Genomic DNA, 25,705 nt, shown 5'->3' on the forward strand with positions numbered 1-25,705 from the left:
AAGGCAGAATATATAGAACAGTGGTTCTCAACCTTTTTAATGCTGCGACCCCCAACCGGTCGTAAGTCGAGGACTACTCAACCGGTCGTAAGTCGAGGACTACTCAGCTGGTGCAGCACCGTTTGCAGAATGGGACTTTAGGCGGGCTCAGCAGGGCAGAGACAGCCTGGACAATTCCTATTGGCTTTTGAAAGCCAATAGAATTAGACTCTATTCAAGAGAGTCTATTCTATTGGCTTTCAAAAGCCAATAGAATAAAAGGGAGTAGCACAGCTAAGGGAAAGGGGGGGAAAATGGCGGACTGCGTTGTTTGGCGACCCCTGTGAAATGGTCGTTCGACCCCAAATGGGGTCCCGACCCACAGGTTGAGAACCACTGCTTTAGAATATTCCTTCCGTTCCCCACCATCCAGGCAGAGCTGAAGAAGCTCCTGAGATGAGAAGCGAAACGTCTTCAAAGAAAAAAAAGAAAGTCCAGTTTGCCTCCAATTAAAATAAAGCTTTCATTTTTGCACAAAAAGGAAAGAACTTTACCCAAAATGGGATTATTGTAGTACCATACAGACTTCTCCGGTTGTGATGTGTTTAAAGGCCCAGAATACGCCACGCAATTAGACATATTGTTATATTTGGCATGAAGAGACTAGAGAAAATTAATACAAAATGCATCCTTAATTATTGGTCAGGTTTTCTGTAAGATTCAAGGCCTTAGGGAGCTGGGCACACTTTTCACGTGTGTGAGCTGAGCCAAAAGCACTCAGTACATGCTCCGTGACCGTCTTCTTTCTATTCTGGTTCACATAACTCCAGCAAAGGAAGATAATAGAGATAATCCTCACTTAGTAACCGTTCAAACCTACGACAGACTTCATTACGACCCATTTTCGAAACTCCAGCAGCCTCACACCGATACACACAAACACACACACGATCACATTTTAGGCGCGTGACAACCATCTCACATTTACAACTATTTGCAGTGTCCCCCAGTCATGTAACCGCAATTTTTGGCAGGTTTTTTTTTTTTTTTTTGCTGGTTTTTGATATTTACTGCTGATTTTTTGGTTAAAAAAAAAAAACACCCCTCCGGGAAAATCGGTTCATTTAACTATCGCCACAAAATGGTCATAAATCGAGCACAGTCACACGGTGGTCCGCTGAACAACCACGACCTAAGACCCTAAGTCTGGGCTGACGTGGTCACTCGCTTAATGACCGCCGCGACTTCGGACCCTAATTCTGGGCTCACACGGTGACCTGGTGAACAATTGCCACGATTGATGACCGTCATTCCAGGCTCCATTTCAGTCATAAGTCGAGGACCATCTTACCAACCCAGGTGGAGATGCTTTCACTACAAAAGTCCATGTCGAAGCCAATTGATGACCAAACACAAGGTGTGAAACAAAAGGACTTTTAGTTTGGTACCAAGATATAAGTGGGCCCGGCTTTGAAAGCTATCAAGGCCCCAATTACAGTTTTACTGCAGTTTTTTTTTATAATCATTCACATATACCCCTTTGTCCTCTCCCCAATAATACATGCATAACATATAATATTGATTGATTGCAGCCCCTCTAAAGCTTTCTCGCTTGCTATGCAAAATAGCTAAATGTCACGCCACCTATTGCCCACCTCAGGTCACGCGTATCTTGCAAAGCGTCTAGTTTCCTGTCCAAACTATGTGATTTTTGGGTTTTCTTGTGAGTTATTCGTGTACCCATCCTGGCTAAGTGGTTTCTGACACAGTGAATCTGTGAATCTGTCTTGTTTCATGGCCCCTGCACACACACACACCCCGCAGCCCCCTTCCTCACAATGCTATCAAGTATGCCAACTGTTAGCAATTCCTGGAAAATAGATGGGGAAGAAATGGAGGTAGTGACAGATTTTATCTTCCTGGGCTCCAAGATCACCTCAGATGGGGACTGCAGCCAAGAAATTAAAAGACACTTGCTCCTGGGGAGGAAAGCTATGGCAAATCTAGACAGCATACTCAAAAGCAGAGACATCACCCTGCCAACAAAAGTGTGTATAATCCAGGCCATGGTTTTCCCAGTTGCAATTTATGGATGTGAAAGTTGGACCATAAGAAAGGCTGAGCGCCAAAGAATGGAGGCCTTTGGACTATGGTGCTAGAGAAGACTCCTGCGAGTCCCCTGGACTGCAAGGCGATCCAACCAGTCGGTCCTAGAGGAGATCAACCCGGACTGTTCTTTAGAAGGCCAGATCCTGAAGTTGAAACTCAAGGACTTTGGCCACCTAATGAGAAGGAAGGACTCACTGGAGAAGAGCCTAATGCTGGGAAAGATGGAGGGCAAGAGAAGAATGGGACAACGGAGAATGAGATGGCTGGATGGAGTCACTGAAGCAGGAGTTGTGAGTTTCAATGGACTCCAGAAGATGGTAGAGGACAGGAAGGCCTGGAGGAACATTGTCCATGGGGTCGTGATAGGTCGGACACGACTTCGCAACTAACAACAACTGCAAATCCCCTAGCGAGCAGAAAGAAAAAAATCATTTAGCGGTCTAAGAGTAAATGTTTCTCTCGCAATTTCTTCTTCTCATGTCCATCACACCCACACCTGGGTCCTATCTCCACCTATGACTCTTCTTCTGATCCCCAGGGCCTCACCTGCAGGTATATTCTTTCATCTGACTCTTCATACAAAATGTGTTTTCTTAGAAGGAGCTTTTCAAGTGTGGGCTCTGGAATCTGGGTGGAACAAAGGAGGAGGAAATGAATGATAGATCGAAAATAAACAGGATAACGCAATCTAAATATATTTTTGACCTCAACACAGCCCCGTACAGGAATGGTTTTTGCATTGGAAACAATGCCGATAGTGACAGAAGAATAATTAATATTTCTCCCGCCCTGGCCAAGCCTTGGAAAGCCTATCTATCACCACTTTGGACATGCTTTCTAATTTGTTGTGTTACACTTGAACACCCAAGCATAGACGACCAAGTTTTATTTATCTTACTTCTTTCTTTTATTTCACCGTTTCCACCCTTCCTGCAGGCTAACTACAATATCCCAAGCCCCATTCTTTCCATCGTATTTTGGTAGCCAAGATAAACTTGTCTGAAAGTTTATTTATTTTATTATTTTTTTTGTGATGTCCCAAGGCACAACACAATTTCTGCAAGCATGCCTTAGCGGACACGTTGGCTTCCTTCCAGGTTAGATTTCTACTTGCAGGGAATTGGAGTTGACTTCTAGTAACAGAGAGAATTCAAAAGTCGTAGCTGGAAAGGGAAGGGTCTATATATTGGCTACCGAAATCTGGTTTATTCTTCTTCTTCTTTTAGGCAAGCATTTAGACATGTATTCAGGTTTTCTTGGCCATGGGGAAAAAAAGGACAATTTGCATTCATAAACTCACACAGGACTGCAACTTGCATTATAAAAGTTTTTAGGCCGGCCAGCTTTCCTTCAGCATGTAAATTTAAAAAAGTTAAATTTAAAAATGTAAAATGCAGAGATTAAAAAGCCGGTTGCTCATCCAGGTTGAATTTCTACAAACACCAAAACTGGTAAAAATGTGTATTTTTTTTCCCCCTCACATGATGTACAGCAAGCCTTGTTTGCCATCACATAACACCGATTCCTGGTTTATGTATGGTTTGTCAAGCAGCAGCCATTGAGCAAGCCTTTCTTTTAGGGCAGAGGTCTTCAAACCTGGCAACTTTAAGACTTGCGGACTTCAACTCCCAGAATTCCTCAGCCAGCCAGTGCTGGGCTGGCTGAGGAATTCTGGGAGTTGAAGTCCACAAGTCTTAAAGTTGCCAAGTCTGAAGAGCCATTTTTTAGGTTTTGTAAGATAGCCGGGAATGCAACCCGGTCTGTTCAAAGGGTAGGGTTTCATTTCAGACACAGTGGGTCGACCTGCTGTCAAACTCAAGCCACTCTTCCTCCTGGAGATTCGTTCTTCAGGTAGACTGCCCCTGAAGCTGGAGGCTTTACTCGACTCTCTCCTTTTACCCCGAGATTAAATCTAAATATAGGATTGGTCGATCAAGCTCCAATCTCAGTGTTTCTCAACTCGGGCAACTGTAAAAATGGGTGGACTTCAACTCCCAGAATTCCCCAGCCGGCAAGGGAATTCTGGGAGTTGAAGTCCATCCATCTTAAAGTTGCCCAGGTTGACAAACACTGCCCAAATCAAAGGGGGGGGGGGAAAAACACAGGACATTTGGGATTATGGGGAAGGAGACTTAAAACAGCCTGGAAACAAACAGATGTTGGTTGAACCCCTGACCTGTTTTTTTTTCTTCCAATCCCTTTGATATCTGGACATCTTGGCCAGACACACACACACACACACACACACACACACACACACACACACACCAGAGTCCAAATTTTATCAGCCATTTCCACCCCTGTGAAAGTACAGCTTGTTTCTCTCTCGTCTGCTTTCCTATCTCAGCCTTCGGTTTCCTTCTAGCCTTTAGCCTCTTTTGGCTTCTCCACATCTGTCCACATCTGGCAAACAGGATGGGTGGGCTTGTGGGGGGGGGGTGGAGAAAGGAGGGAGGCCGGGAATCCCCCCACCCCTTGGCCGGCTGACCCCTCAACTCTCCTTTCCCTGGCGCTGAGTCAGGGGACAGAAAAAGGGGAAGGGCGACAGAGCTTGCGAAAGATCTTAGGGACTAGAAACTTGGCCCCGTCTGCATTGGAGAGAAAGACGGGGTCAAAGTTAGTCACAAGGCTGGATGTGATTACACAAACACACACACACACACACACACGAAGCAAAGTCCCCGAACTGTGGCAAAGGTTTTCACATGATACATGGAACGTGATTTCTTGAATTTGGGCTTAGCTGCTTGGAAATTCAGCTTGCGAGGCAAATTGTGTTTCCTTCACAACGAAGCGTCTGCAGGATGTGTGAAGGCCAGCAATGTGTTTTGAGGGAGAACGGGATGTTTTGAATTTTGGATTTTGCATTTAACAGCCTTCTCCCAGCTGGTGGATGCCTTTCGCCACCACCCGCCTCTCGTCCTCGACTTACACATTTCCATTGTTAAGTCAGGTTGTTAAGTGAGTCACATTCAGTTTTACAACCATTTTTTTTTGGGCCACAGTTTGTTAAGCAAATCGCTGCAGTCGTTAAGCAAATCCGGCTTGCCCCTGTCGGAAGCCGGCTGGGAAGGCCGCAAATGGAGATCACGTGACCCAGGTGCTGTTCTAAGCAAGGCGGTTGCTAAGTGAATCACGGAACCGTCGTAAATACATGCCCGTTTGCCAAGCACCCCAGTTTTGATCATGTAACTGTGGTGATGCTATAACGGTCGTAACTGCGAGGACCAGTTGTAAAGTCACTTTTTTCCCCAGTGCCCTTGTAACTTCCAGCAGTCATTGTACGAATGATTGTAAGTTGAAACAACCCTGTACTTTTTGAAAGAGGTATGAGGGGGGGGAGTCAAAATAATCCCACCTTGCTTTGGCTAGGTCCAAATTTTGATCATGTGACGGTTGTAAGAGCGAGGACCGGTCGTAAAGTCACTTTTTTCTCATTCTAACTTCAAACGGTCGCTAAATGAACGGTTGTAACTTGAGGACCACCTGTAGCTTTAAGGAAAATCTTATTTTTCTAATAAAACTCACCTGGTCAACCGGCTGGAATCCTAAAGCTCAGAGGGAGAAAAGCCCTTTGCAAGGATCATCCCAGCTGGTAAAACTTTAAAAAAATATTGCATTAATGGAAGCAGATCTTTGTTATCGAGGGTTTGTGATTTAGCACGGTTTGTGAATTCGGCTCATTGTGGTTTATGGCGTGAACCTCGGGGAAACAAACTGTGACTTAATGTGTGGCTTGCTTGTGTGTGCTGAAGTTAAGACCACTTGAATTGGCAGGGATGCAAGTATCGTACGGCTCCAGGCTGTTGAAGCTGGCTTGATCCCTAAGCCATTGTTAAACAGGGGCTTAATGTCCAGGCAAAGAAGGCCTAGGACTCTGACTTGTAAGGCAGAGCCTTCAAACTTGGCCCTTTGATGACTTGTGGACTTCAACTCCCAGAATTCCTCAGCCAGCGTGAGGGAACTATGACCCTTTGATGACTGGTGGACTTCAACTCCCAGAATTCCTCAGCTAGTCACGCTGCCTGAGGAATTCTGGGAGTTGAAGTCCACAAGTCCTAAAAAGGCCAAGTTGGAAGACCCCTGTTGTAAGGTAAGGGGAGCCAGTTGGCCCTACAACCGGGGTCTCCAAACTTGGCAGCTTTAAGACTTTTGTGGATTTCAACTCCCAGAATTCCCCAGCCAGTTTTCATCAGCTATTTTTTTTAACTTTGCTGAAGTCAAGGTATATTACGTCTACTGCATCCCCACTATCTGTTAAGAAAGTTACTCTATGAAAAAAAAGGCAATACAGGTGGTCTAGCCCCATTTGTTCTTTATCCATGCTAAATTCCAGTAAACCTTTGCTGGCTGGGGGAATTCTGGGAGTTGAAGTCCACTCATCTTCAAGTGGTTTTAGACCAGGGGTCTTCAAACTGGGCCCTTTGATGACTTTTGGACGTCAACTCCCAGAATTCCTCAGCCAGTCATGCTGGCTGAGGAATTCTAGGAGTTGAAGTCCGCAAGTCATCAAAGGGCCCAGTTTGAAGACCCCTGCTTGTGGACTTCAACTCCCAGAATTCCTCAGCCAGGCACGCTGGCTGAGGAACTTTGGGAGCTGAAGTCCACAAGTCATCAAAGTCTCATAGTTCCCTCACGCTGTCTGAGGAATTCTGGGAGTTGAAGTCCACAAGTCATCAAAGGGTCATAGTTCCCTCATGCTGGCTGAGGAATTCTGGGAGTTGAAGCCCGCAAGTCATCAAAGGGCCCAGTTTGAAGACCGCTGCTTGTGGACTTCAACTCCCAGAATTCCTCAGCCAGGCACGCTGGCTGAGGAATTCTGGGAGTTGAAGTCCGCAAGTCATCAAAGGGCCCAGTTTGAAGACCCCTGTTTTAGACCGAATGCTCGATTGCCCGGAAAGATGGAGGCAAGTTGTGAGTTTTCCTGCAATACAACTGCATAGTCAGAAGTTGCATCGTAACCCCAGGGATCTCTCGGCTGCTCTTTGCCTGGCATTGCCAGCCGGTTTTGGGGGGCTCCGATGCCATTCCGGAATCTCTATCCTGTCTTTTTCATCGCCTCTCCAGCTTCTTCCGGAGGACTCTCGGGTGCAAACGGGGAAACGATTAACCAAAACAAACAAAGTTGGTCCTTCTGCTTTCTAGCCTCGAAACAGGGCTTGTGTGGTTAACCCCCCCCCCATTCTTCCTCCTCTGCAGACGCCATGCCTGTATCGGATCCACGAGGAGATGCAGGCCGGTGGGCCAACGTCAGCTACCGGGTACGCCAGCCGAATTCGGCAGAACCGGCTCCCAGAAGAAGGAAACAAACCTGGTTTCACAAATTCTGCCGGTGCTGTGCGGGCCAGCGGGATGACACCGACTGGACACCCGCACCAGGCGAAGTCCCGGGAGCCCGGCGAACGGATCCTGTCATTCGGGGTGAGTTGTTGGGGGGGCTGAGAGACCACCTCAAACCTCCAGAGAGAGATTTGGGGGGGAGGGGGGGAGAGGTGAGCTCAGTCGGGGACAAATTTCCACCCAATAACAATCAGAACAGAGCTGGATGGGACCTGGGAGGTCTTCTAGTCCAACCCCCTGTTCAAGCAGGAGACCCTATACCAGAGGTCTTCCAACTTGGCCCTTTGATGACTTGTGGACTTCGACTCCCAGAATCCCTCAGCCAGCGTGTCTGGCTGAGGAATTCTGGGGGTCGAAGTCCACAAGTCATCAAAGGGCCAAGTTTGAAGACCCCTGCCCTAGACCATTTCAGATAGGTAGCTGTTCAGTCTATTCTTAAAAACCTCCAGTTATGGGGCACCTACAAGTTCTAGTGGCAACCTGTTCCACTGGTTAATTGTTCTCACTGTCAGGAAGTTTCTCCTTAATTTCCAGGTTGCTTCTCTCCTTGATTAGTTTCCATCCATTGCTTCTTGTCCTGCCTTGAGGCACTTTGGAGAATAGCTTGACTCCCTCTTCTTCGGGGCAGCCCCTGAGATATTGGAACACTGCTATCATGTCCCCCCTTGTCCTTTTTCCTCATTAGACTAGACCAGTGTTTCCCAAACTTGACAATTTTAAGGCATGTGGACTTCAACTCCCAGAATTCCACAGCCAGCGTTGCTGGCTGTGGAATTCTGGGAGTTGAAGTCCTCATGCCTTAAAATTGTCAAGTTTGGGAAAAACTGGACTAGACATACCCAATTCCTGCAACTGCTCTTTATTGTAGATTTTAAAGTTTGGTTTGGAAAAATGAGCAATCTTTTCCCCCACCAATTAAATCCAGGAGGAACACCCCACCCCTGTTAATTTTCCTGGAAAACAGGCGGGGTAGACATGCAAAGCCATCCATTAAAACGATCCTTTGGCTTCTGAGATGTTTCCAGATGTTTCTCAGCAGTTTGGCGACAATTCGGAGCGGCGTTTTGCAACCTGGGCCCCTTTGAGGTGGGTGGACCTCAACTCCCAGAATTCCCTGCTGGCTGGGGAATTCTGGGAGTTGAAGTCCAGCCATCTGAGGGTTCAGAAATGTAGATAATCCTTGACTTACGACCGCAGCTGGGCCCCCAAATCTCTGTTCCTCAGCGAGACACTTATTAAGCGAGTTTTGCCCCAGTTGTTAAATGAATCTCTCCAGTTATTAAGTAAGTGAGACAAGTTGTAAAGTCAGTCTGGATTCCCTCGTTGACTTTGCTGGTCAGAAGGAGATCACATGACAGACGCCCCTGGGACACTGCGACCGTCATAAATAGGAGTCGGTCGCCAAGCATCTGAATTTGGATCACGTGACGATGCCGCAGCGGTCGTCAGCCTGGGGGGGAAAAACGGTCCTACGTCACTTTTTTTCAATGCCATTGTTGTAACTCTGAATGGTCATTAAACGAAGCATTGTAAGTTGAGGATTGCCCATGGTGGTTTAAAGCTTCCATATTTTCACATTCTTCTCTCTGAACTGAGTTCCGGTTTGGGGGCTCCAACGGGAAGAAATTTCCCCGGGTTTTGCATTTTGCAAAACCTTCAAATTAGGCCGGATATTTAACAACAACAATAATAATAATAATAATAATAAAGTTGGAAGGGACCTTGGAGGTCATCTAGTCCAACCTCCTGCTCAGGCAGGAAACCCTATACCAGGGGTAGGCAACCTTGGCCCCTTCATGACTCGTGGACTTCAACTCCCAGAATTCCAGAGTCAGCATGGGGGAAACTTTGGCCCCTTCATGACTGGTGGACTTCAACTCCCAGAATTCCTGAGCCAGCATGGCTCAGCTTGGAAACCTCTCCCTTTCCCCTCAGCATGGCTGGCTTAGGAATTCTGGGAGTTGAAGTCCACCAGTCATAAAAGAGTCATAGTTCCCTCACGCTGGCTGAGGAATTCTGGGAGTTGAAGTCCACCAGTCATAAAAGGGTCATAGTTCCCTCACGCTGGCTGAGGAATTCTGGGAGTTGAAGTCCACCAGTCATAAAAGGGTCATAGTTCCCTCACGCTGGCTGAGGAATTCTGGGACTTGAAGTCCACGAGTCATAAAAGAGTCAAGGTTGCCTACCCCTGCCCTAAACCATCTCAGACAAATGGCTGCCCAGTCTCTTCTTAAAAACTTCCAGTGTTGGAGCATTCACCGCTTTCTGGAGGCAGGTAGTTCCACTGGTTAATTGTTCTAACTGTCAGGAAGTTTCTGACAGTTTCAGATATCCTGCACCTTTCTTGCGTGGTCTTTGAAGCCACAATCTGGATTGGGATGCCAAAACGGATCCTGGCCGGAATGAGCGACTCTCCTCTCCTTTTTCCCCCCGCGCAGAAGGCATGCTGGTCATCAAAAAGATCGATTTAATGAGCGGCCGCACGGGGGCCAACCGGCGCGCCCACCACACGGACGAGTTCGAATACAACAACCTGATCATCCGTCGCGGGCAGCCCTTCGACATGACGCTTCATTTCCAGCAGCCGTATGATTCCGAGGACCACCGGGTCTGCCTCGAGTTCCTGATTGGTAAGTCTGCCAAAGGAATGGGGTTCCTTCGGGTTTCTAGTCCTCATGGCTCCCCCTGGGAAGTCTGAAAGGGCCGAGATCAAGTAGAAGAATGTTGGCGAGGCGGGAGTTTGGGAATGTTTCAGTGGCCAGGAGAGAGGCTGGGAATGCACCGTCATGGGTGGCACATGTATGTTTTGGAGATCATATCTGAGCCATGGGAGGGGGACCTGGCTGGTTCTAAACTTGGGAAAGGTGACCTTTTATTTCTTGTCTTCCTCCCTCCCTCCCTCTTGTCCGTCTTTCCTTCCTTCCATTCACCCATCCTTCCATCCTTCCATCCATCTCTCCATCTTCTTTCTTCCTTCCTTCCTTCCTTTCCTGCCTGCCTTTCCTTCCTTTCTCCCTCTCTCTTATCCTTTCTTCCTTCCCTCCCTCCTTTCCTTTCCTCCCTCCCTCCTTATTCCAATCTCCTTCCTTCCCTCCCTCCCTCCCTCCCTCCTTCCCTCTCATTCCTTCCCTCCCTCCCTCCCTCCCTCCTTATTCCAGTCTCCTTCATTCCTTCCTTCCTTCCATCCTTCCTTCCTTCCCTCCCTCCCTCCTTATTCCAGTCTCCCTTCCTTCCGTCATTCATTCATTCATTCTCTCCCTCCCTCCCTCCCTCCCTCATTCCAGTCTCCTTCCTTCCTTCCTTCCTTCCTTCCTTCCTTCCTTCCTTCCTTCCTTCCTTCCTTCCTTATTCCAGTCTCCTTCCTTCCTTCCTTCCTTCCTTCCTTCCTTCCTTCCTTCCTTCCTTCCTTCCTTCCTTATTCCAGTCTCCTTCCTTCCTTCCTTCCTTCCTTCCTTCCTTCCTTCCTTCCTTCCTTCCTTCCTTCCTTCCTTCCTTCCTTCTTCTTTCCTTCCTTCTTTTCTTCCTTCCTTTCTTTCCTCCCTCCCTCCCTCTCCCTCCCTCCCATTGTAAGGCTGGCTGGAGAATTCTGGGAGTTGAAGTCCCCATGTCTGAACGCCCCCACCCCAGAAACTCTGCTCCAGAATTTTTGACTTTTAAATGCAACCCACGATGCTACCTTTTTGCATCAGACCAGCTGGGGGAAAAAACCCTGACTCGTCCATTTCTACGTCGAATCCTTTCCAGGTCAGCCTGATGGGTGTTGGGGCCGTTTCCAGGGTCACCCATCTTCTGAGATGGTGGGCTTTTGGCTTCCAGCAAGCTTATATATATATATATAATTCTGGACTTGCAACGTGAGTTTGTGTGTCTTTTAGCCTCAGGGTTTATTTTTAAAACAACGGTGGTCCTCGGACCATCATTCGGGGTTTGTTTCTCCTCTCAAAAAAAAGTGGCGTGCAATTTGGGGCGGTCGTAGGGGGGTCCTACTTAGGGTGGTCTAGCAAAGGGGCCTCTAAAATTACCAAGAACCATTAACAGGCTTCCTCCAACAGGACCCAACCACCACATCAAACGAACCGATAAATGCAAGGTTGTCGTAACAGCGATTATATCTCTCCTTGTCATTAAGCCTTCGATGGGGGGGGGGAGAGGCTATTTTGAGCTTCCAGTGACACACACACACACACCGGCAAAGCAATTAACCAAATTGCAATCCCAATTACTTCAGCCTACCCTGCTTCTTTTATGCAAGGGGTGGGTTTTGGCAAGCAGGCTCAGACAGAAAACCAACTGGTGCAGCTGTCCCAGGGTGCTTAATTTTGCCCTCGGCGGAGTCCTGCCTGGTGCAGAAAACTTAAGCCGAAGGGGAGCAAGTGGTCCCTCCATACTTCCAAGGAGGAGAATTGCTTCTGTTTACTGGTGGAACTGGTTTTGCCTTTTTTTTTTTTTGATGATGATGATGATTATGATTATCGCCAACCTTGCTCTGCTCAACCCGGTGAGGAATTTGAGGCATTGCTAAATTCCTTGAGGTTTGCAAAACAGGGCAAGACGCGCAACGCCTGCCTGCTTTGGCTTCCGGCCCAGCGAACATCGTTCTGCACATCTCTCCGCTTGCTGAATTTTATTTATTTATTTTTCTTTAAATTTTATTATTATTCTTATTATTCTTTTGGCTCCCAACAGCCCGGAGAGCTAAGGGTGGCAACTTCTCGCAAAGGCTGTCATTTCGTCCGATCTGGGCTTTGGGATCACATCTGCCCTCCTTGGTCTTGGGCCACGTCTGCCTTCCCTTATCGCCAGCCCGGAATCTTGGTTTGTTTGGTTGGTTTTTTTCCCCTGCCACTTCTAGGAAAATGCCCAAGGCAGAGTTTGGGAAATCAGGAAGGGACAGAATGTCGAAATTAAAATTTTGCAAAAGGAGGAGAGGGCGGCTTTGCGGGTCGAGGTTTAATCTCCTGCCTGCTTCTCCCCAAACAAAGGGCCGAGTGAGAAAAGACCCCAGCTACAAATGTATTTGAAGTCGGTAATTGGGTGATTCCTCTGATTTCTAAAAGCTTATTAGTTTAATACAGACTTCAGTTGGTTCTTGAACTAGATGAGTTGGGTGGATCTCAGCTTTCAGATTTCCCCAGCTAGCATCCATCCTTCCTTCCTTCCTTCCTTCCTTCCTTCCTTCCTTCCTTCCTTCCTTCTCCCTCCCTCCCTCTTTCTCTCTCCTCCCTTCCTTTCTTTTCTTCCTTCCTTTCTTCCTTCCTTCTCCCTCCCTCCCTCTTTCTCGCTCCTCCCTTCCTTCCTTTCTTTTCTTCCTTCCTTTCTTCCCTTCCTCTCTCCCTCCCTTCCTCTCTTCTTCCTTTCTTCTTTCCTCCCTCCTCCCTCTCTCTCTTTCTCTCTCCTTCCTTCCTTCCTCCCTCTCTCTCTTTCCTTCCTTCCTTTTCGTCCTTCCTTTTCTTCCGCCCTTCCTCCCTCCCTCTCTTTCTCCTTCCTTCCTTTTCTTCCTTCCTTCCTTTCTTCTTTCCCTCCCTCTTTCTCTCTCCTTCCTTCCTTCCTTTCCTTCCTTCCTTCTTTCCTTCCTTCCTTCCTTCCCTCCCTCTCTCTCTTTCTCTTTCCTTCCTTCCTTCCTCTCTTCTTCCTTCCTTCCTTCCTCTCTCCCTCCCTTCCTCTCTTCCTTTCTTCTTTCCTTCCTTCCTTCCCTCCCTCTCTTTTTCTTCCTTCCTTCTTCCTTCTCATTCTTTTTTCTTCCCTTCCTTCCCCCCCTCTCCTTCCTTCCTCTCTTTCCTTTCCTTCCTTCCTTTCTTCATTCCTTCCCTCTTTTCCCTTCACCTCTTTCCCTTCCTTTCTTCCTTCTTCTGTCTCCCTCATTCCTTCCTTCCTTCCTCCCATTGTAAGGCTGGCTGAGGAATTCTAGGAATGGAACTCCACCCATCTCCAGGTCACCAAGGTTGAGAAAAATTGTACAATAAGTAAAATTTGAGCAAAAGCCCAGAGTGTCCACCTCATCACAGGTGTCTTCCAGAGGTTGGGAAGGCAAAACCCAAACATCACAGCCACTTTGAGGACATTGACAGATGTGCTCCTCTAAACCAGAGGTCCCCAACCTTGCAAATTTAAGACTTCTGGATGTCAACTCCCAGAATTCTCCAGCCAGCTATGCTGGCTGGGGAATTCTGGGAGTTGAAGTCCACAGGTCTTAAAGTTGCCATGGTTGGGGACCCCTGCTCTAAACACTTCCCGACCGAACAGAGCAGGAAGCCATTCAGGAATTTTGGACATTTGCCATCACAGTATACTTGCTTATTTAAATTTATTGGCTCCCCAGCTCCAGTGGACTCTGATTCGGATAAATGGAATCAGAGTCACGATAGATGGAAGATTTTTCTTCTGAAGTCGGATAACGGAGTCACTTTTTGAGGAAAAAAAAAAAATATTGCCAGCCGGATCAGGCTGGCCATGCGACGGGATCAGGCATCCCTGCCAGGCTGAGGTTCCGTGTAGATTTTCCAGGAGGTGTAAGAGCTGCTGAGCACGTGCAGAGCACCGTTCTCTTTTGCCAAGCAGGCCGGGTGAAAAAAGGGGCTTTTCAGAAGATTTTACCCTCCTTATTGAAACGGAGAGATGTTATGATAGAAGGGAATATTTGCAGCTCAGGGTTGGACTACAGGGTCCTTGGTAGTAGTAGTAGTAGTAGTAGTAGTAGTAGTAGTAGTAGTAGTAGTAGTAGTAGTAAGAGGAGGAGGAGGAGGAGGAGGAGGAGGAGGAGGAGGACTTTAGGATGCTTGGTGCTCTCTGAGCTTGGTGGTTTTTTTGCAGACATTTCATGACCCAACTAGGTAACATCATCAGTGCTACAGGGAGTGGGGTTTATGGAATGAGGAGGAGGAGGAGGAGGAGGAGGAGGAGGAGGAGGAGGAGGAGGAGGAGAGTGACTGTGGGGTCCTTGGTGCTCTCTGAGCTTGGTGGTTTTCTTGCAGACGTTTCATGACCCAACTAGGTGACATCATCAGTGCACTGAAATCTTTGTCCAGGCTAGAAAGAAATATCTCAGATGGCGTTTCATGTGCTCCGTCGGTTAAAATTGAGGGGCCTGAAACATCAAAAGAGAACACAATGCCTGCCTTTGTGAGTTGTTTTAGTTAAGAAGAGTTAATTGGAGACTCAGATCTCCGTCTAGTATGATTTATTTTCTTAGGCTCCTGGCCAGAAAAACCAACAATAACCTACGATCATATCAACTTCCTGGCCCTTTGATAAGTAAAGCGTGACTGGGTGTTGAAGCTGTTAATATGCCTCCCGGCCCTTCCAGTCACGCTTTTGAATTCGATCAGCGCTCTTCTTGAGATCAAGAAGGATCCAAGGCTAAACAAATCTTGGTTGCCACAATATAAAAAAGATGTTGAGACTCTGGAAAGAGTGCAGAGAAGAGCAACAAAGAGGATCAGGGGACTGGAGGCAAAAACATATAAGGAACGGTTGCTGGAATTGGGGGTGTCCAGTTTAATGAAGAGAAGGACGAGGGGGGACAGGATAGCCGTGTTCCAGTATCTCAGGGGCTGCCCCAAAGAAGAGGGAGTCAAGCTGTTCTCCAAAGCGCCTGAGGGCAGGACAAGAAGCAACGGGTGGAAACTAATCAAGGAGAGAAGCAAGCTGGAATTGAGGAGAAATTTTCTGACAGTGAGAACCATTAATCAGTGGGACAACCTGCCACCAGAAGTTGTGTGTTCTCCATCACTGGAGGTTTTCAAGAAGAGACTGAGCAACCATTTGTCTGGAATGGTATAGGGCAGGGGTAGGCCACCTTGGCTCTTTTATGACTGGTGGACCAACTCCCAGAATTCCTGAGCCAGCATGGGGGAACTATGGCCCCCTCATGACTTCTGGACTTCAAGTCCCAGAATTCCTGAGCCAGCATGGGGGAAACTTTGGCCCCTTCATGATTTGTGGACTTCAACTCCCAGAATTCCTGAGCCAGCATGGGGGAAACTATGGCCCCCTCATGACTTGTGAACTTCAACTCCCAGAATTCCTGAGCCAGCATGGGGGAAACTATGGCCCCCTCGTGACTCGTGGACTTCAACTCCCAGAATTCCTGAGCCAGCATGGGGGAAATTATGGCTCCCTCGTGACTCGTGGACTTCAACTCCCAGAATTCCTGAGCCAGCATGGCTCAGCTTGGAAACCTCTCCCTTTCCCCTCAGCATGGCTGGCTCAGGAATTCTGGGAGTTGAAGTCCACCAGTCATAAAAGGGCCAAGGTGGCCTACCCCTGGTATAGGGTTTCCTGCCTGAGCGGGGGGGTTGGACTAGAAGACCTCCAAGGTCCCTTCCAGCTCTGTGATTGAAGTGTCTTGTAACTCTACTTGTAACTCTACGCCACCAGGAAGTGCTTCTACGGGGACCTTATTCCAGTGGGAACTTGCCTCTGGACGTCTCTCTCTTTCTCCAGAAATGAAATGCGTGCCCTAAATTGGGCACCCCACCCTACCCCACCCAAGGGAGCATGGCACAATTAATTATTGCGTACGGTTGCAGCATAAAAATATTGCTGCATCAAGCACAACGCCCAGCTTCTGCAGGGAACAGTGGCTGGGTAGCTGCAATCATATAAACATAGCAACAAAACCATCGAGAGATTGTGATGCAAAGACAGTCCTGGTCTAGCAACCGACTTAGCAACCTCTGCAACTTTTAAGAGGCGTGGACTTCAACTCCCAGAATTCCCCAGCCAGAATTTTAATTCTGGGAGTTAAAAATCCACCCATCTTAAGGTGAAGAAACAGGGCTAGATGGATAATGTCTGGTGTCTTTCCGTCTATCTGTTTACTTGACTCATTCTACAAACCAGCTTATTAAGCTTATACGTTTATAACGATCGCGTCATCTTGTGGCAGGGAGTTCCATCGGCTGCGTGAATTTGGGGGCTTGCTTTCGATCTCAGCAAATCGGCATCATCAAAATGATCTCAAGTCACAATATAAAAGGGGCCAAAGAGCATTTTTTTAATAAAAAAAAATCATATTATTGATCCATGAAAAAGTATCCTTTTTCGGATTTTTCTGAAGGGATAACCTGGTCAGATTCCACCAATGTATTAATTCTTAATGAGGGCCAAGCCACACATCAAGGAGACTCTGGAGACTGCCCTGAAAATGTCAAATTGTGGTGTCAACCAATCCACAAACTTACAAAACTTGGAAGTTTAGTCTTGATATGTAACCAATTTCCCACCGATGGTTGATCCGTCCAAATCACACCAGCCTAAAACTGTCCAAACCATTGTTTAAAAGCATTCAGGCATTGGTAAGCCATCTGTGACCTTGGACAAAGTCCATCATGGCTCCAACATCAGAAAAGTGTTGGGAGAAAAGAGAAGTACTTGGGTGAGAAACAGTGGAAGCCCTTCCTGGCAAAGGAGAACCTGGGATGATCCTTCAAAGTTCTAGAGAACTTCTCCATGAAGAGAGAACTAAAGAAATGATCATAATTTTGAAGGCTACCTGGATGTGGTTACATCTGGTGGAGACCAAGCCCCGGAAGAACCTTAGGTAGACCATCAAGCACCAAGATAGGAGCGTCCTTGTTCTTTGGGAATCTTTTTCATCCTTAGGACTTCAACTATTTGCTACACCTGAAGTAAATATGACTTCTGCTTCGTAACAGAGATGTCTGCAGGAGAAATCTCTCCTCACGTTCAAGATGGAGCCCAAGTGAAGTAGGTCAACTGGGCAAGAAGAAACAATGGAAGCCCTTCCTCGCAAAGGAGAACTTGGGATGATCCTTCAAACTTCTAGAGAACTTCTCCATGAAGAGACAACTAAAGAAATAATCATAATTTCAAAGGCTACCTGGATGTGGTTACGTCTGGTGGAAACCAAGTCCTGCAAGAACCTTAGGTAGACCATCAAGCACCAGAATAGGAGAATCCTTGTTCTTTGGGAATCTTTTTCATCCTTAGGACTTCAACCATTTGCTACACCTGAAGTAAATATGACTTCTGCTTCGGAGCGGAGATGTCTGCAGGAGACCTTGAAGATGGAGTCCACGTGAAGTAGGTCAGGGAACACCCCCGCCAGCTGCGAGAAGAACTTCTAGAAATATGGTTTTAAGACTTAGAACCAGCCCTTTCTGGCAAAAAACCTTTTAAAAAAATCTCACGAGGTGAACGTCTTCTCCAGGGAGGAAAGGATGCTAAATTCTAATTATAGGAAGTGCTGAGTTGTAGTCCTTACCTCTAAAGGAGAGAGAACCAGTTGCCGTATCTGAAAACTAATTACTTCTTCATTCCAACACCTTGAATGCTGGATGACTTAGGTTAGGAAATAGATTTATGGATGTATTTATTTTTTCTACGCAGTGGAAGAAAGGAAGGGAAGCCATTCCATAAAGCCCCGGATTTTCCCGCCTGTCGCTTCCCTTTGCATATCAATAGCAGGTGTGGCTGTATATTCAGCAGCAGGGAGACCACACAATTCAAAATATCCGAAAAGGAGTTCCAGCTTTTTCATTAAATTTCATTATATCCGAAAAGGGGCTCAAGCCACAACTTACGAGCACAACTGAGTCCATTTCCGTTGCTAAACGAGACACTCGTTTAGTGAGTTTTGCCACATTTTACAACCACTGTCATAAATACGAGTCGGTTGCCAAGCGTCTGAATTTCGATCACGTGACCGTGGAGACATTGCAACGGTCGTAAGTGTAAAAATCGGTCCTCGGTCCTCTTTTTTCCCCCAGTGCTATTGTAACTTCAAACGGTCACTAAACAAAACCGTTGTAAGTTGAGGACGGCCTGGATATTCAGCGGCATAAAAATTCAGAGCATGTAAAAAAGAGCATCAGTTTTGTTTTTTTCCCCCCACGGGTTTCTTCCTTGTCTTTTAAGCTTTTGTGACGTGCCGGGTTGCTAAATGAAGGCCTAACACAATGGTTCTCAACCTTTTTAATGCCGCGACCCCCAACCGGTCATAAGTCGAGGACTACTCAACCGGTCATAAGTCGAGGACTACTCAACTGGTGCAGCACCGTTTGCAGAATGGGACTTTTGGCGGGCTCAGCAGGGCAGAGACAGCCTGGACAATTCCTACTGGCTTTTGAAAACCAATCGAATTAGACTCTATTCAAGAGAGTCTATTCTATTGGCTTTCAAAAGCCAATAGAATAAAAGGGAGGAGCACAGCTAAGGAAAAGGGGGAAAAAATGGGCGACTGCGTTGTTTCCCGACCCCCGTGAAATGGTCGTTCGACCCCAAATGGGGTCCCGACCCACAGGTTGAGAACCACTGGCCTAACGTGTTATTTCTTTTCTTTTTTATTTTTTTTTCTCTCCTCGGGCCAATTCTCCACTCTCAACTTTCTCCAAAGGGGAAAGGGCAGCAGGTTGACGTAAGTGTGAGCTCACCTCTCTGCTTTTTTGCTGCCTGAAACTGAACCGGTTGCATTTCTGCCTAAAGCAGGCTCGGACACTTTTAAGACTGGTAGACTTCGATTCCCAGAAGACCCCTGGTCCGGATCCAAGCCCGCGGTTTCATCAAAATGGCCGACTGAGGAATTCTGGGAGTTGAAGTCCACAAGTCATCAAAGGGCCAAGTTGGAAGACCCCTGGTCTGGATCCAAGCCCACCATCAAAATGGCTGACTGAGGAATTCTGGGAGTTGAAGTCCACAAGTCCTAAAAGGGCCAAGTTTGAAGACCCCTGGTCTGGATCCAAGCCTGCAGTTTCATCAAAATGGCCGACTGAGGGATGCTGGGAGTTGGTCCACAAGTTCTAAAAGGGCCAAGTTGGAAGACCCCTGGTCTGGATCCAAGCCCACCATCAAAATGGCTGACTGAGGAATTCTGGGAGTTGAAGTCCACAAGTCATCAAAGGGCCAAGTTTGAAGACCCCTGGTCTGGATCCAAGCCTGCAGTTTCATCAAAATGGCCGACTGAGGAATTCTGGGAGTTGAAGTCCACAAGTCGTCAAAGGGCCAAGTTGGAAGACCCCTGGTTTAGATCCAAGCCTGCAGTTTCATCAAAATGGCCGACTGAGGAATTCTGGGAGTTGAAGTCCACAAGTCCTAAAAGGGCCAAGTTTGAAGACCCCTGGTCTGGATCCAAGCCCAGTTTCATCAAAATGGCCGACTGAGGAATTCTGGGAGTTGAAGTCCACAAGTTATCAAAGGGCCAAGGTGGAAGACCCCTGATCTAGCTAGAAAATCCAGCCTCTAACCTTTGTCCTCGCTGCCCCTGTTACCTGAGAGGTGAAAAGAGCCACACCTGGAGAACAAGTTTTTAGTTTTTTTTACCTTGCTTGCCCTAACCTGCAACTCCTAAATAATAGGGAAGGAAGAGAACAGCAGAGGTTGTGTCTTTTCCATTTTTCTTCTACTGTAAGTCTCGTAACTCCCTTCTCAACAATGTTTCAGCAATGTTTTTCAACCTGAGCAACTTTTAAGATGGGTAGATTTGTGTTGGTTGGGGAATTCTGGGAGTTTCGGGGCCCTTATAACCCGTCTTCAAGGGCCAGCATGGGAATTCTGGGAGTTGAAGTCCATCCATCTTAAAGAGCCAGCTTGAGAATTCTGGGAGTTGAAGTCCACCAGTCTTCAAGCACCAGCATGAGAATTCTGGGAGTTGAAGTCCACCCTTCTTAAAGGACCAGCATTGGAATTCTGGGAGTTGAAGTCCACCACTCTTAAAGGACCAACATATGGAATTCTGGGAGTTGAAGTTCACCCTTCTTAAAGGACCAGTATTGGAATTCTGGGAGTTGACATCCATCCATCTTAAAGGACCAGCATTGGAATTCTGGGAGTTGAAGTCCACCAGTCTTCAAGCACCAGCATGAGAATTATGGGAGTTGAAGTCCACCCTTCTTAAAGGACCAGCATTGGAATTCTGGGAGTTGAAGTCCACCGGTCTTAAAGCACCAGCATTGGAATTCTGGGAGTTGACGTCCACCCTTCTTAAAGGACCAGTATTGGAATTCTGGGAGTTGACATCCATCCATCTTAAAGGACCAGCATTGGAATTCTGGGAGTTGAAGTCCACCGGTCTTAAAGGACCAGCATTGGAATTCTGGGAGTTGAAGTCCACCGGTCTTAAAGTACTAGCATTGGAATTCTGGGAGTTGAAGTCCACCCGTCTTAAAGGACCAACATTGGAATTCTGGGAGTTGAAGTCCACCGGTCTTAAAGGGCCAGCATTGGAATTCTGGGAGTTGAAGTCCACCGGTCTTCAAGTGCCAGCATGAGAATTCTGGGAGTTGACGTCCATCCATCTTAAAGGACCAGCATTGGAATTCTGGGAGTTGAAGTCCACCCGTCTTAAAGGGCCAGCATTGGAATTCTGGGAGCTGAAGTCCACCCGTCTTAAAGTTGCCGAAACACTATCCTAAAGCCAAGAAATTCACTTGATTTTCTTATTCTTTTTTCTTCCTCCTATTGCAATCTTTACAGATACTCCGCGACTTACAACAGCTTGTTTAGCGACCATTCAAAGTTACAGCCGCACCGAAAAATGTGACTTGTGACCGTTTTCCATAGTTACGACCCTTGCAGCATCCCGAGGATGACGGGATCAGAATTCAGACGCTTGGCAACCGACTCACATTTACGACGGTCGCAGCGTCCCCCTGGGTCCCGTGATCCCTTTTAGGACCTTCTGACAGACAAAGTCAGTGTGGAATCCAGATTCACTTAACAACTGTGCTCCTCAGTTAACAACTGCAGTGATCCCCTTAAGCACCAGGGCCAGAAAGATGGTAATATGAAGTAAAACTCACTTAAGAGCCACAGAAACTTTGGACTCAATTGTAGTTGTAAGTCAAGGACGATCTCTACTTACGACTGACCCACCATCAGCCAGAAAGCAACACCTTTGATAAGGGACTGTCCCCCCCCCCCAGAATAAGGAACATAAATGTTGCTCCTGGTTGCAAGGGAAAATGGCTGCCTGAGCCACGAAACCACGGTCTGTCCTGACGATCAAGCTGCGGTTAAGGGCACCGTAACCAAGCTAGGTTGGGCCGGGCTCTTGTAAATCCCTTGCATTCATTTTAGATTTATTTAAGGGAGGAAACAAGCGGTGGAATCTGAAGAATTCACATTATCTCTTGAAACATGAATGTTTGGCAGGGGAGAGGGCTGCCTGTTCCCACCATCCAGAAACACGTTGTTTTCACACACCTTATCTAACCTCTCCTAGCAAACAGAGGCTTAACGCCAAGCCAGTCCTCTAAGCTCTGCTTGATTAAAAAAAAAAAAAAAAGTCTGTTTGGGGGACAGTGGGAGCCACCCACCTCAACCAACAAAGGTGGATTTGTTGAAGTTTGGGTGGGAGAGTTTGGCTTCAGACAACCCATGAAAACCCGGGTTATCAAAACAGGCCTCTTGTATTTCCAAGAATGGATGACGCCCAAACAGATCAGTCCTCTTTGCAGGATTTATTGACAGGTAGTTCTCGACTTCATTCGAGGTTACAACGGCATTGAAAAAAGGGATTTACGACCGTTTTTCACACCCTGATGACCCTCGCAGCATCCCCGGGAATCAAAATTCAGACGTTGGGCAACTGACTCAGATTTATGACGGTTGCCGTGTCCCCGGGGTCAGGTGACCTCCTGGCAAGTGAAGTCAACGAGAAACTTAAGGTTGATTTAACAACCGTGTGACTAAGTTAACGATGCAGCGATCCACTGCAAGAAAGGTCGTAAAACTCACAACAAATGTTTCACAACAACAGAAACGTTGGGCTCAATTGCGGTCGTAAGTCGAGGACTACCTGTAATTGGGGGTAACCTGTGACCCCTTTTCACCCTTGTCTTCTTAGGACTACAACTTCGTTGCTTGTACCTTACGATTGATATTGTTTTATTTAGTTATCCCGGTATGATTTAATGTTGTTTGCTTATCTAGTATCCTATGACTATCACTAAGCGTCATATCTTATGATTTATGAATGCATTTTTATGTTGATTATGATCATTAATTAATCACTCGTTGCTTGTATTTACACTGAGAACTTCTGCACGGGAGACAAATTCCTTGTGTGTCCAATCACACTTGGCAAATAAATAGGCAGATGTTGTTGCTTCGTGGGGTTTCAGCCCTTCCAGATCAAGCTGCCTTTGGCAATTGACCGACGGGGATTTTGTCAATGCCGCCGGCGTTCAAGGGATGCTCCCGTTGCTTCGGGATTGCACGCGAGGCGTGTATCGCTATCGCTACTACCTATCGTTAATTCTATAAATAATGCAGATGTTGTTGCTTCGTGGGGTTTCAGCCCTTCCAGATCAAGCTGCCTTTGGCAATTGACCGACGGGGATTTTATCAATGCCGCCGACATTCAAGGGATGCTCCCGTTGCTTCGGGATTGCATGCGAGGCGTGTATCGCTATTGCTGCTACCTATCGTTAATTCTATCAATAACGCAGATGTTGTTGCTTCGTGGGGTTTCAGCCCTTCCAGATCAAGCTGCCTTTGGCAATTGACCGACGGGGATTTTGTCAATGCCGCCGGTGTTCAAGGGATGCTCCCGTTGCTTCGGGATTGCGCGCGAGGCGTCTATTGCTATCGCTACTACCTATCGTTAATTCTATCAATAATAAAATTACATTTATTCATTTTCCCTCTGGCAGGCCCCAATCCGCAATCCTCGAAGGGGACCCACATTTTGGTGCCCGTCAGCAGCTCTCTGCCCGGCATGGGCTGGTCGGCGGAAATGACCAGCTCAGACGACAACAGCATGTGTCTCCGCGTCTGCCCCTCGCCCAGGGCGGTGGTGGGCAAGTACCAGTTCAGCGTGAAGACCCGGAGCAGGGCGGGCGAGTACGCCGCCCCCTTCGACCCCAACAACGAGGTGTACATCCTCTTCAACCCCTGGTGCCCAGGTGAGTCCTGGGGAGAATAAGGGGGTGAGAGAGAAACACAGAGGGGAGGGTAAGACCGGAATCCACAGCCCGGCTTTGCTCAAGTGGGCGTTTTGTAGCTCAGTTGGCAGCTTAGCTCCCAGAATCCCTTTGTTAGCACGACTGGGGAATTCTGGGAGGTGAACAGCCCGATGTCTGGAAGGCTGACGGAGCCAGCCGTTTACTGGAGTGTCGTGTCTGTTATTGATCTGCCTATATATGATTAATTAAAGAATGTCCCTCTGTTTTGTTTTTTTTGGGGGGGAAGACAATCACTTTGGATGGGTGGAGGGAGAGAGGGAAGGAGGGACGGAGGGATAAATGGATGGATGGATAAAAGGAAGGAAGGAGGAAAGAAGGGATGGAGAGATGGATGGAAGAATGGGTGAATGAATGGATGGATGAATGGTTGAATGGAAGGTAGGAAGGAAGGAGATGGAGAGGAAGGAAGGAAGGAAGGAAGGAAGGAAGGAAGGAAGGAAGGAAGGAAGGAAGGAAGGAAGGAAGGAGATGGAGTGATCAATGAAAGGTGGGTGAATGGAAGGAAGTAGAGATGGGATGGATGGATTGAGGGAGGGAAGGAAGGAAGGAGATGGAGAGATGGATGGAAGGATGGAAGGATGGGTGAATGAATGGATGGATGAATGGTTGAATGGAAGGTAGGAAGGAAGGAGATGGAGATAATGGAAGGAAAGAAAGAAAGAAAGAAAGAAAGAAAGAAAGAAAGAAAGAAAGAAAGAAAGAAAGAAAGATGGAAGGAAGGAAGGAAGGAGATGGAGCGATTAATGGAAGGGTGGGTGAATGGATGGAAAGAAGGAAGGAAGTAGAGATGGAAGGATGAATGGATGGATGGATGGAAGGAAGGAAGGAGATGGAGCGATCAATGGAAGGGTGGGTGAATGGATGGATGGAAGGAAGGATGGAAGGAAGGAAGGAGAGATGGAAGGATTGATGGATGGATGAATGGATGGATGAACTCCCAGAATTCCCCAACCAGCCTTACAATGGGAGGGAGGGAGGGAGGGAGGGAGGGAGGGAGGGAGGGAAGGAAGGAAGGAAGGAAGGAGTCATCCATTCACACCTTTAATCTTTTTCTTAATAATGATTTATAGCAGTGCTTCCCAAAGCTGGGTGAATTACCCCAAATTTGGCCAAAGTGGTCTTTCTGTGAGTAACAACACACAAAACCATTACCCAATCACAACTGACACATTAAAATCGGCTCGATGGGGTTTACGTCCATTGGGTAAATACATCGTAACCCAGTCCTTGACTTAACAACCCTTCCTTTCGGCGACCAAAGTTACAACCGCAGGGAAAAGCGTGACTTCAAACCAGTCCTCACACTTACGACCACCTGCAGGATTCCCCACAGTTACGCGACCCAAATCCAGGCCCGCAGCAAACCGGCCCGGATTTCTAACCACCACAGCCTCCCGGCGTCCTGGGATTCCCCCCCCCCCACTTGTGACATGGCCAGCCGGCTTCCGGCCAGCACGCAAAGTCAACGGAGGAAGCCGGATTCGCTTAGTGACCGCAGGCTTCGCTTAACGACGGCGGCGGTTTTGCGGAAGAACTGTGGCAGAAACCTGGCGGAACTGGGCAGAACTCCATCCCCGCCTCGCTGAACGGCACCAATGCGGGTGTGGTCGTAAGCGGAGGAGCCCCCGGCATTTTGCCAGGTGGACGGTCGGGTAGACGGTCTAAAAAAATCCACCGCGAGTTTTTCCCACGGTTCCTCAAAGATGCTCAAAACAATCCAAGCTCAATCTCCTCGCCCCGACACACACCCTCTTGACCTGGGTGCGAAAGGCGCTGGCTTAATTTTCTGCCCGAGTCAGCAGGGCGTGGGAAGGAGTAAACCTTGATTGCTTATCTACCTAGACAGGTCGAGAAAGAGGAAGGGAACGAAGGAAGAACCGGGAGAAGAAGAAAAAAAATGCATTATTTTTTCCTTTTGGCCGGGTTCCGTCTTTCTCAGCGCAAGAGATTACAGGGACGTCCTCGACTTACGACGGTTTGTTTCGTGACCGAAGTGACAACGGCACTGAAAAGAAGGGACTTAGGACCCTTTTTCCCACTTAGCAACCATTGCACCATTCCTGCGGTCACGGGATCAAAATTCATGTTTATGACGGTCGCAGCGTCCCAGGGGGGTGGGAGTGTCACGTGATTCCCCTTCGGCAATTTTCTGACAAGCAAAGTCAATGGGGGAAGCCTGATTCCCTTAACGGCCGTGTGACTCACTGAACAACGGCAGTGATTCACTTAATGACCGTGGCTAGAAAGGTCGTAAAGTGGGGCAAACCCCGCTCCACAAATGTCTCGCTTAGGAAGGGAAATTTTCGGCTCATTTGAAGTCGTAAGTCGAGGAGTGCCTGTAACTGGATTTACTT

The 25,705-nt window shown here is 47.6% G+C and overlaps 1 protein-coding gene across 1 annotated transcript in view; it reads left to right on the forward strand.

The window, feature by feature from the left end:
- TGM1 (transglutaminase 1) overlaps positions 1-25,705 on the forward strand; it is a 56,696-nt gene that overhangs the window by 10,611 nt on the left and 20,380 nt on the right. The window contains exons 2-4 of the mRNA XM_039338035.1: positions 7,288-7,509; positions 9,867-10,058; positions 23,040-23,291. Of these exons, the coding sequence (XP_039193969.1) occupies positions 7,293-7,509; positions 9,867-10,058; positions 23,040-23,291 (661 nt within the window). The 5' untranslated portion in view covers positions 7,288-7,292. The remainder of the gene's footprint in view (positions 1-7,287; positions 7,510-9,866; positions 10,059-23,039; positions 23,292-25,705) is intronic.

The sequence above is a fragment of the Crotalus tigris genome, unplaced genomic scaffold, assembly GCF_016545835.1.
Source record: "Crotalus tigris isolate CLP2741 ecotype Arizona unplaced genomic scaffold, ASM1654583v1 scf7180000017690.20705106771:4171800, whole genome shotgun sequence".
Taxonomy (NCBI): domain Eukaryota; kingdom Metazoa; phylum Chordata; class Lepidosauria; order Squamata; family Viperidae; genus Crotalus; species Crotalus tigris.